Here is an 11,440-nt window from a genome sequence, read left to right on the forward strand (position 1 = left end):
CCATGCCGCCCGGCACGGCCTCCCCGCCGACGCCGGTGCCCAGGGTCACATATTGCCACTCGCCTAAGGGGGAGACAAGGAGGAAACTGTTGGTTTTGCTGGATTGTATGCCGCTTCCGTCGGCATCCTGCCGTCATTCCTAGCCTGCTCCATTCCTCTTCTAGGCAGCTTGGCCGACACTACACAAGGGCCGGTGGCTTCTTTCGCGACCCCGTTGATAACTGGCGAAATTGGAGGCAGAATATTCAACTACAACAGGCCGGCTATAGCATCGTTGGTTATCCTGTTCACGATCCACCCCGGCACGAAACTAGCTCTCACACCTCGAAACAATGATTCAGGATCCCGAGTCCGAAGTTGGCACAGCACCCTCGTCACAGACAGAAGCACGTTCCAATTCTGCCCGGGTAAACCCAGTGAGTCGCGTGCCAGGACGAACCCCCTTCTTCTACTGCGTCCTCTAATCTGCTTGGGATCCCACCACTTCAAGTCGATACAGTGGGAAAATGTCCCTAAGATAGAACATCCAAACCACCACGACCATGGGCATTGCAAACCTTGTTCTGCCACACAGCTCTGCTTATTCACTCTCTAGTCAGCCAAGATTCGAAACCACCTTCTACCGGACTCTAACGTTCTTCCAGAATTCCGCTCATTTCGCATCCTTGCTTCCCTGTGCTCATAGGCTTTGTTCCCAGCACCGGCCTGTCTATTCGCGCCCTGGAGTTTGCCTTACCCGTACTGATAGCAAAGCATAGAGAACTCCATTCTTTGCGACAATGTGTCAATCGGACGCCGCTATGTGGGCGGTAGAACTGGAGAAGATCGCAAAACAGAGCCCAAGCCAGGATGTGGCCTTTTGGCCTGTTTGCCATGTGCCCGGGTTTGCTTGTCATTCTTCAACACGACCGCACCAGTCCCACCAGCAACCTCATCGCATGCTTGTCTATGTAACCCTACCAATCACCGGATACTGTAAGTCTACATCATACTATTCACCGGCTCTTTGCCTCGCCTTTGACATGAGTTGTCAAGGGGTGCACGCGGCGCAGTCCGACGGGATTCTATGCGGCACGCAGATCGCATCCCTTCTTTCCCATCCATCTTCAACTCACTTTTCCAACAGCTTGCTTACCCCCCGGTTTCATTACTTCGCCCCCCGGCCCTGAGCCTTCTTCCCCGGGAGACCCATCAGGCGGGATGCGACACAACGGTCTCCCCATTGACTTACAGAGCTTCTTTGATCGTTTTACAGTTTGCGTTCCCCGTTCTTGGCCAGGTGATAGTGTAGGATACCTCCGTCGATCGCCGCTGATGGCCCTCGGTGGTCCTTCCCGCCCAAGTCACCCCGTCAGGCACGCAAGCAGGAACCCCATCGGCTGATGATCACCGTTCATTTCAGCCCAACCCAAGCGCCGCCTGGTGTGGGGGGTAATACAGTCGCACCGATAGGATAGGGGCAGAGGCGACGGATACTTGGGTTCCTGCCATGCCTGTCCTGCCATCATGCCGGGTTAACAAGCCAGATGGCGTAACTTTGGCTCCTGGAACTTGCGCAGGGAAGACGCGAAAGCACCCCCCGTCCCCTACTCGATGGCAGGAGTCAGGAGCCGTGCGACGAACAGAGCGCCTCAAGTCATGACGTTTACGAACTGGATACCGGCACATTTGAAGGACACCGCGTAGATTCTTGGCGCTGAGAGGGCGCGCCCAGCCACGGGCTATAGGATATCAAACTGCCAAAGGCTCATCTAAGCCGCCCAAATCAAGTGAGTAGAGAAGAGAACAACAATAGTATAGTAGGGATATGTCCAAATTGCTTTCACACACTCTCTCGTGAACCGCACAAACGGGGACAAACAATACGCACAAGCGCAAAACAAACGTTGTCAAAACAGCCATCCGGTAGCCCAGTGTAAGTGACGGGTGTCTGTCCAAAAAAGATATGACCCATTGAAACAACTCCAGGCCCCCAAACTACGCCGTGGCAGTGCAGAAACGAATAGCAAGCCACCAAAATAACAGTACCAACGTACAAAGAGGTTTCCGCCCTTTCCTGATGAACCTGTAGCGCCCACCGCTTTCCCTTGTACAATGCTCATGCCCTTTTTTTGCTTGCGAAACCAAACCGTAAAGGGTCAAGTAAAGGTGTATGTATGTGTGTGTCGTGTGCGTGTGTAAAGAGGCAGTTCAGTCGAGAGTATCTGGAGGCCGCAGAAGTAAAGCGAGGTTTTTCTGCCCACAAGGGAGCGCCATTACCATTTCTCGTACAAAAAATCAGATTAAAAAACAAACAAGACGCAACTCGCTTTGCCGAGAGGTGGAGTGTTGAGCTAAGCTAGAGCCTGTGGGTGTTTTCTCCTGCGTCGTGCCTTTGGGGGCCGCTGTCGTCCCGATGACGTCCCGGTTCCGTATCGAGGAATCATTCACACTCTTCTTCTCTTCTTCTAAAGAACGAGGTAGATTCCGCCCTTCTGCAATAACTTTCAGTTCGTAAGGTCCGTAAAATGTCGTAAACAAAGTGCCACATTGGCCGCCAGCATCGAGACACTCGCCGTGGTTTGCTGCGCACGGCGAGGTTGTCGACTTCGGCCTGGGCGAGTATATGATAGGAGGAAGCATGGAAGCACACTAGCTTCTGAACCGCTGTGCAGCGCGGTCTTGGATTTGCTTCTCCGTAGAAACGTATAGTCGGTCGAGGTAGTCCATGGCGCTCGCGTCCTTGAGGATCTTGGCTACCTGAATGCCCGCCGAAATGAGCTGTAAAATGTTGCGGTCGTCCTTTAATGGGCGACTCTGGTGCTTGGCCGCATGTCGCATTTCCAATGAATTCTCGAGAATCGTGACAAACTGCTTAATTTGGCCGTTGTAGAGTACCCGCGCCGGGATGCGGCGCTTCGTAGCCAGGCGCTTCAGAAGGTAGACCCATTCTGTCCATTCTCGGTCCTGAGGTCGCTCGACAGGTCGCATGTCCTGTGTCAAAGGAATGGGGAACTGATATTTGGCCACGAAGTCGTACGCACACTGAGAGAGCCTGTCGTTGACTTGGGTGAGCACCAAGTCCTGCTCTTGAACGTGTAGGTTGGTAGGGAGATGGGGCAGTTCGCGTTCTTGCATGGCAATGTATTCTGGCGGCGGGCGAGCGAGAAACTGATGCGGGCCGTCGAATTCGTCGCGGTTAGAAGGTCGACGTTGTGGCCGACCCTTGCCATTCACCTTGCTCTTACTCGGGGGAGTGGTGCCGGCCCCGTTCTCGAGTGAATAATCAGAAAGGTTCGGAGATGCAATAATGTCGTCGACAGAGTCCGTCGGGGAGTATCTTTCCTGGTGATCCCATGATTGAGAGTTCGTACTCTTGTACGACCCGTAGCCGGCGGCACCACTGGTGCCGTATGTGCCAGAAGCTGGGCGCGATCCGTACGCCGGAGCAGCGGCGGCGGCGGCGGCAGCGGCAACAGCATGGGGATTGGTTCCGATCGGCAAATTGTAGTTACTAGCTCCTGGCGAGTACGTGGACACGCTTGAAAGGGATGGTGTTACTCGTCTGCTCCTTTGTGGGAATACATCATGAACAATGACGTCTGGTTCTTACCTCGATGAACGATAGTAGTTGGTATCAAATCCTCCGGCAGGCGGGAATGTATCGTTGTACATTGAACTTTTCTCAACGGTCAGTCACCCCTCCTCGGGCATTTTTTTGAAAGTTAGGGGAGCGGTCCGTACCTCCGCGTCGAGTTCCACGGTCCGTTGGACATGGCTGATGGTCTGTAGGCAAAATCCGGCTGGGCCATATCTTCCGGGGGCATAACGGTAGAGAGAAAAGAAATCAGACAGCAAAATGTTTGGAAATCTCCTAAGTGTCCTGAGATGGAAGCCACGTGAAATATGAATAGTCCTTAGGCGGGCAGGTCAGCCCTGGGTGTCCAAAAAAGAGTCCTTTGGGCTGTGATCTTCGGCCAAGTATTCCTGGGAAAATGCGGCAGGTTGTCTCCTCAAACACAAGGGAATCCACGATAACAAAAATGGTCTTGTTCCAGGATGGGACCCTTGAAGAACTCCGGGTCGTTACAAGGGCGGTGTGCGTGATGGGGGGCAAGCAGGTGATCGGTCCAAGAAACGACCTGTCTCCACGAAGACACCTTAAATGACTTATAAGATGATCGGGAATGGCTTGACGTAAAAGACACTAGGGGGTTAGTGGGAGATGTCTGATCTTGCTGGCGCAAAACGGGAAAGAAGAAACCAACAAGCTCCTGGGATGGACGAGGATGGGGGAGCGGGCAGGATCCTGACAGTGGATGATTAAGTTCGGAATGGAGGCATTTATGTCTGCTTGCGATGTCCTTCCTCGTGGGGCGTTGTACTGGAGCGACGACAATGGTTGATCCTGGTCAAGACAGCCAAAAGATGTGGTCCGTTGGGAAGTCGAGGCGAAGGGAGGACAGGGACCAGGACAGACGCAGGCCGGCGAGACTCGAGTAAAGATTTGCATTCGCCCTAACGACCAACACCATGGACTCATGGAGACGTCTCTGGTTTCAAGCGGGACGGCTGCCGCATGGGCTGGAGGATACGTGACTGCCAAGCGCTGTAGTCCAGAAGGTTCATCTGTCGGGCGTCCTGGAATAGATTGGTCGACGGTGGGAGCCCCAGGACAAGTTGGCATCCATCCCTAGCTTGTCGAGCGTGGATCGTGGGCACGACACGCGAGTGACGAGGGAGATCAGCGTGCCCTTTGATTGCTGGTGCTCTTCCTGTCCCCCTCTATTTTTCGCGCGATGCCAGGTCGAATTTTTTGACAGTTGGCCCCTCAGTCAAGGAAGACCCCAGAAGGACGACAAATCTTATGGCCGGCCTGTGTAGGCTCACGCGTGGAAGCCATTGGACGTGCCAACTCCTGACGGAGGACGGAGCCAGTTGTGTCGAGTAGGGCACCGATTGGGCTGTGACAGAAACTTTTCCTTTGCTGGGCTGGAGGATTGTTGCCCGAAAGGTCGGAGTAGCTTTTCGGTACCGGATGGGATGATTTGTGCAGGGTTGTACCTAGCGGGAGAAGAAGCGGTGACAACAGGCCGGGTTGGGCACAAATTGGACAAGCAAACACCGACGGCCGATACGATGAGGGGACGCGCGCTACGTGCGAAATGTGCGTGCCCAACCATGCCTTGATGCCCACCTGGTAAGTCGAAGTTGCTTTTGTGCATCATTGAATCAGGAAGCCTCCATCGAATACCCCGACAGTGGCATTGCGCGGAAGGGGTCGACTGACTATTCACCAGTCAACCAATCATGCAGCGCTTCAGCAGACATTCTTCGTTGTCACAACTGTGGGCGTCTTGCTCCGCTGAATCCCGGGTGGCTTCTGCTACTTTGGCAGTACCGAGTCGGTGACCTTTGGAGCCTCAATGATTCGCGGGCCCGACGAATGGTATGTGTAACCTGAACGTAACGAACGTGAAGCTAGTCACGGCGACATTGAGGCAAGGGAAAGCTTATGGATCCAGGAAAGATACTGCTGGGGCTGGTCAAAATTTGGGCGGAAGTGTCTGGGCCCCCCCGCCAGGGCCAATGGTGTGCACCCCAGAGGCTTCAAGGCTGGTCGTTCGGCTGGCTGCGGGTGACTAGCCCATCGCCATCGACTTCCATCGCCAATCAGGCGGGATGACGTGCGCCTCGGTTAACCCCAGTATCCTGGCGTGCTTGGGTAGTTTCTCGATAACCTCAACGATTCGAACTCGACTGTTCCGAATCCAAGGGCGAACAGTGATGGTCGGACGATCGCCGCAATCTCTTTGCATAATATGCCCTAGATAGGTTGATCGATCTCGGGGTGCAGTGACAGTCAGAAGCAGTCGAAACGAGCCAAAGATTGCCGAGTGGAGGAGGGGGGCAGGATTGCTATTTCGTCTATTGATGAGCTGTCAGGCGGCGCCTCGTGGATTGCGGGGATTGCGGGACGATCAAATCGCCAAAGAGATAAAATGAGATGGATGACGTTAGTTGTTTTTGTTGCCAATTTCGTCACAAACGTATCGAGCTGCTGTCACATTTGACAGTTATCTTGGTGCAATGGCGACAACGACTCCGGATACATCTCGTGCCATGTGTATGCGCTGCAAGATTTTGGGGGAAAGCCGTTATCGTTCCAGCAGCGCATTGATACAGGGTGGGTGGGGAGTTTGTTTTGTTGTTTCGTATGCCTCATTGAGACGACGTCTTTCTGGAGCGGAGTAGACCGTTGAATGTTGGCCGAAACAAAGGAGCGAAGAATCTTGGGCTCCCCATGTCTCCGGGCATTGAGAAGGCCGGGATGTTGCGCATGGCGGAGCGAAATGCGCATGACATGGCCGAAATCACAACCGGTGTGTCCCACTTTAAATCTGGCGATTCGGAGGGGTATGACCGGCCACTTCCACTGATCTGTCAATGCGTCTTTGCTTCGTCGGGTCGATGCTTCTATTCCGTTTTCCGGGATAACGGCTCGAGATCGAGCTCAATCGAGAGGCCCGTCGCGGGTTCCTGGTCGGCCCAGTTCTGCCACGATTGCCAGGGTCGCACCGATGGAAGATCCGGCCATAGAAGCATTTTCGAATCTTCGGGTTTGACGTTGGGAACAACACTGGCTTGGTAGTCTAGGTTGTGAGGATGATTCAAGGGAACAGGGTTGACGCTCGACGCTAAAGATGACACTTTACTATGGAAGATTGGTTTATGCCTTGCTTATTAGCGCAGGTGGGTTGAGTTCTGGAATATTCTGTTCGTCCGTTTGAGTCGTCGGTTGGAATGCTGTGCGGGAGGAAGTGTGGTTGTACGGTATTGTCAATCCGAAATGAAGGCGCGTTGCCTGATGGTGTAAGGAGTAGAAACTCATGAGGCAGGGCGCCGCTTGCCCATTTGGATGTTCACATTTTCCTTTCAAGTTCAGGTCCTGCAGGTCCGGCCCTTCCTCTCCAGGCTCTTGAATACTCCGTACGCACCTTCCATTACCTACCTTAAGGTACAACCTCAATGGCCGGAAATACAACGGCAGGACGAACTTGGAACCGACCTGGAGGGGCTTAGCGGGGCTGGACCGGGTGTTTCCCTGACCCACCAACTGACACCCTCCATCTCCTATTGGTCAAACTCTTATGCACCTCTCGTGTAGCAACTTTCACCTGATCGCTTACGCCAATCATCATCAACATCAGCAACGTTTTCGTCAAGTTCAGGAGGCTGATTAAACATGAGGGACCGAAGGCAGAGTCTCCTAAGTCGCAAACGAGGTGTATCTCTTCTCTGAATTCCAATCTCCTAGCTACCACTTCTATGCTGTCCCCTTCTTGCCCAGAGCTTTCCCCAGGATCTCATGCAGCTGCAAGATCAATCTCGCTCTGGTCCGCATAGCCGCAGTTCCCACCAAGCATGATCAATCGGCGCCGCCTCAAGCCCCGGGACTGTGTGGAGAATCATTGACGACGAGGTGTATTGAGTTGACATGGCACCGCCTAAGAACCGAATACGCAAATTCCACCGTCGCAGCAAGAACGGTTGCTCGACGTGCAAGCAGCGTCATGTACGATGTGACGAGCGCAAGCCTTTGTGGTATGCACCCCTCTCTCATCTGCCATGTCCATGTCCCCTTAACAATGCTCGTGCCCCTCAACTGCCCCTTGTCAAACGTCCTGCCCGTGGAGGACCAGCGCATTACCCGTCGAATGATTACCTAACATCGGCTTTAGCACAAACTGTCTGCAGACCGGCAAGGACTGTGTATATCCAGACGTTGAACCTGACGAGGAGTCTCAATCAGGTTCTCTTCCAGAGTCTCGATCTGGGTCCGAGCTCACCGTCGTCCCGGCTGAAGAAGCCTCCATCATCACCAACGTCGTGTCAAACCAGCCATTTGCCGGCTTCTCATGCGATTACCAGATGTCGGCAATGTCACAATGGCTCTGGCACCAATGTAAGCAGCATTTTTTGCTTCCGAGATCACTTGACTGACACCATGCCCAGTCACTGCCTTTTACGTCAGAGGTCAGACTCCGGTAGAAAGGGGACAGAACCTATGCAGGTATGGTATCGTCTCCTATCCCAGGGCACCATCCGGGCTAACATGAGAAAGCGTACAAAGGACACTTCTGCATCCGGGCCTGCTTCATGGCTGCCTCGCCGTTGCAGCTTGCCAATGGGCATGGGTTACTGGATCCCTTGAACACGTCAAGGTGCCGTTTCTCTATCATAAGACAGCCGCCTATGAGTTTGCGAAGCAGCAACTCTCCGAGTCTGAGGAAACCGTCAGCGACACAGCCATTTTTGCTATAGCCAGCCTGGCACTCACCGAGGTAAAGAACCATGACGTCCTTGTGATAGAGATTTGTATGTTAATGGCATGCGCAGGGAGCGGTTGGGGACTTGGACGCTTCTTCGAAGCACCTGCGCGGTCTTCACAGACTAACTCTCAGGAAGAACGGCTACAACTTGATGAGATCGAATCTAGCGCAACAGATGCTGCAGATGTGAGTGGCCCCTTGCGGATAATGTGTAGCATTGATCGATTAACAAATACTTTGACAGGGCTGGCGATCGCCTACGTCTAGGAGAAGTCAATGTGATCCACGATGCCATTAGTGCTGATTTCCAGCCCAGTATCATCGCCTTGCTATTCACTTCACTGTGGGATATGGAAAGTCTCCCGCCGCGGCAAGCACCGAGATACGGATGGTGGGAAGGTGACGAGACACCCACGGACAGGCTCTGGCAGGACTATACCAAAAACCTAAACTGGGAGCTTTCCCGTGGATTCGATCCAGAGCGCAACATAGCGACGATGCTCAACGGCGACGCAAAGAGCAGCAGGGCGAGCTACATTGCCACCTTCTTCTACCTCGTCATGGCGGTCAACGACAGCGAAATGGATTGCGTCCTAACCGTGTGGTTGCTGGAACAGCTCATTGACGATGTTTGCGACAAGGAGGAGGAAATGATTGCCGGGACGTTCAGTCGCAGCCTTTGGTTATGGAGCGTCCTGTTCGGAGCTGCTGTGGCTTACACGGGTAGGCCAATTACCGCAACGGGCAGAGAGCAACTCGCGAGGTGGACAGAGTTGTACGCTGCGAAATTGAGCTTGGCCAGCAACGTACTGCAGCTCGACAGCTGGCACGACGCGAAGACAGTCCTGGCGGAAGTTGCCTGGACTGAAGGCTCAGATGCTGAGGGGAGATTACAAGACATATGGGAAGCAGCCGTCTTGCGTCGTAAGGGCTCTGCACATCGTGTCCATGAAGTGGGCGTGACGACGTCGGTGGCTGAAAGTCAATAACAACACGGCTAGAAGATCTTCCAGCTTCCGAATCGCCGTGCTCAGTGCCCTCCAATCGGCAGCACCATTTCGACAGAAAGAAATACGCTGATGTATATCCCCGTACATGACATCGCCGACTGCACACCGGAGCAACGTTTTGTCGAGATCCGGTGTCAAGTTTTCGGTGACCTAGAGGCTGGCGACCCTGGCTTGAGTCAGAAAGCCGGTACACCGAGATTTAGATCGGCGTTTTAGGTAGGGGATGATGCTCTGCAACACCCAGTTTGTCGTAGCGCAGACGGGCGGCTTCATATCCGAAACTTGTTTTTTTTCCTTCTCACAGTGAAAAACTAGCAGCTGAAGAAAGATCCACCGACTGGTATCTCTTGATCTCCGGTTCGTGTCGGCGACGGCGGCGAGGCGCAAGGGCAAGATCGCCATGATTGCCAATTGCCTCACGTTGTGTTAAAGGGGGATTTCGACTCGGCAGCATCTACCGAGGGACGAGCGTGACAGAGTTCAATGGTGTGGTAAAGACGACTAGGATGAGCCGAGTAAAATGTGCTCCTCCTGCGACCGGGCTCGATGGGGAAGTGTGGGAAGGGAAGCTGCCGAACGGGAGGTTGGAACTCTGCCGGCACGGATGGGTCAGCAGTGGATACTCATGTACTGATCATCATGCTTGAATATCCAAGGACACTCACGTGCAAGAGTTGGGTCAAAGAGTTATGAAGCCTTTGATGCAAAATGGTAGTAAAATGCTGGAGGGGGGAAATGAAGGAAGGAAGGTGGTTTCATCGTACATCTGCCTTATTGTCCCAACAAGAGGTATCTACTGACTGTATCCGTAAGTACCGGTGATTAGACAATTAAGGTAAGATGGGTTGAAAGGCGGCAAGCTATGGCGCTGGTCTGAGGCTGCGGGTGGCTTGCGTCAAGCTAAGTGCCGTTTGTTTGTTTTATCCGTACGGACGGGACGTTGTAGACGACTCTGAAAACGGACAGCGCTACCGCATGGCGCATCGTGGCTTCCCCAATGCCATGTGTCTTAGTCTTTTGCTCTTGCACTTTACCTTACCACCTTACATAAGGAACTTCATCTGAGAGTCTGGGACAGAAGGCAACAACCTTGCACACACTCTCGCGATCTCGACTTCCAATGTCAACGTCTCGTCGTCTGCGTCCATCGCCAAGGTCTTTTCTCCATCCCATCGTCAATGCTCTCCACTCGACGACGGGCGCCTCCGTCTCACGTCTCTCGCTGTCCCCTCGTCCCGTATTCCGTGTCAACGTCAGCTCATCAGCCATTTCGCATTAAACCCCCTTGAACTGCCACACGCCAGTGGTTCCCCGCGTCTCAAGCTCATGCTGGCCTCAAAGTCAACAAGAGTCAAGACCACCGGCTTCACCAATTTCCAGCTCATCGGCGTCAATGAAGACCGAGGTGGGGGGCCAGGAAGATGGGGCTGTTCAATGCAAACTCGACGGGAATCCGGAGAACGAAGCAAGAGACGACGTGGAGCGATTGCTGGTGATCGAGTCGAACGCTCGTGGATCGCATCAAACTACTCAAGATGCCGCTGTCGTTGCCGGTGCTGCTGCCGTTACCGCTGCGCTCCATGATACGACCAACATGACAAGTTGCACCATGTTGTCAAGCCATCACAAGGCCACACGCTGCACGTTACTCATGCATCGTAATGCAGCATCATCAAAGGAGTCGCAAATGGTTGGCAAGGACCGCTTCCGCCAGAAGCAGGCCAGCTGGTAGACACCGAAAGACTGCATCGCGAAGCGCGTTTATGTGTCTTGCGGGCGTGATGCACTGCATTGTTGCTTGTGGTGTGTGGCCGACTGACTGCGACCCGAGCCAGTGAGCATCGAACACGCCAAAATAGCTGCTGGCGGATTGTGCAAGTTGAGACGGAGACTGTCGGCCGGTGTGTGTCAGCCATTTGCGGCCCGCCAACCACGGCCACTGCTTCGTCGACGCGTGAGCCGGCGACGTGCCTACACCAATGAAGCAGCCAACGACCAGGAGGAAGAGTAACACGAGGTTGACGGACAAACGGGCTGATAGTCCGGCCTTCCGCAGTTCCCGCTCGGCTGTGGTGCTACGCTTGTCTGTTGTTAGTGTCGTGTGCGTCTTTTTTTTCA

General features: G+C 53.8%; 2 protein-coding genes across 2 annotated transcripts; one reads left to right on the plus strand and one right to left on the minus strand.

The window, feature by feature from the left end:
• Positions 1-1,909: 1,909 nt before the first annotated feature.
• HER10_EVM0009396 (uncharacterized protein) lies at positions 1,910-6,845 on the minus strand. Its single transcript, XM_035478885.1, has 3 exons — positions 3,724-6,845; positions 3,593-3,658; positions 1,910-3,520 (listed from the first exon to the last, which is right to left on the minus strand). Exons 1-3 carry the CDS (start codon positions 3,804-3,806, stop codon positions 2,632-2,634), a joined length of 1,038 nt encoding a protein of 345 aa, XP_035336387.1. The 5' UTR covers positions 3,807-6,845; the 3' UTR covers positions 1,910-2,631.
• A 341-nt stretch (positions 6,846-7,186) lies between these two features.
• Positions 7,187-10,670, plus strand: HER10_EVM0012073 (uncharacterized protein). The gene is made up of 6 exons (XM_035481476.1): positions 7,187-7,584; positions 7,722-7,945; positions 7,996-8,053; positions 8,105-8,324; positions 8,380-8,498; positions 8,557-10,670. Exons 1-6 carry the CDS (start codon positions 7,478-7,480, stop codon positions 9,299-9,301), a joined length of 1,473 nt encoding a protein of 490 aa, XP_035336634.1. The 5' UTR covers positions 7,187-7,477; the 3' UTR covers positions 9,302-10,670.
• Positions 10,671-11,440: the final 770 nt, after the last annotated feature.

The sequence above is a fragment of the Colletotrichum scovillei genome (assembly GCF_011075155.1).
Source record: "Colletotrichum scovillei strain TJNH1 chromosome Unknown Contig00003, whole genome shotgun sequence".
In the NCBI taxonomy this organism is placed as follows: domain Eukaryota; kingdom Fungi; phylum Ascomycota; class Sordariomycetes; order Glomerellales; family Glomerellaceae; genus Colletotrichum; species Colletotrichum scovillei.

What these genes read in the sequence shown, in the direction of transcription:
- HER10_EVM0012073 (XM_035481476.1), top strand. Translation starts at nt 7,478, where the DNA reads ATGGCACCGCCTAAGAACCGAATACGCAAATTCCACCGTCGCAGCAAG. An exon ending in GACGAGCGCAAGCCTTTGTG is followed by an intron (nt 7,585 to 7,721) that starts GTATGCACCCCT and finishes CATCGGCTTTAG; the next exon opens with CACAAACTGTCTGCAGACCG. An exon ending in ACAATGGCTCTGGCACCAAT is followed by an intron (nt 7,946 to 7,995) that starts GTAAGCAGCATT and finishes CACCATGCCCAG; the next exon opens with TCACTGCCTTTTACGTCAGA.
- HER10_EVM0009396 (XM_035478885.1), bottom strand. Translation starts at nt 3,806, where the DNA reads ATGCCCCCGGAAGATATGGCCCAGCCGGATTTTGCCTACAGACCATCA. An exon ending in CCGTGGAACTCGACGCGGAG is followed by an intron (nt 3,659 to 3,723) that starts GTACGGACCGCT and finishes CGTTGAGAAAAG; the next exon opens with TTCAATGTACAACGATACAT. An exon ending in AACTACTATCGTTCATCGAG is followed by an intron (nt 3,521 to 3,592) that starts GTAAGAACCAGA and finishes ATCCCTTTCAAG; the next exon opens with CGTGTCCACGTACTCGCCAG.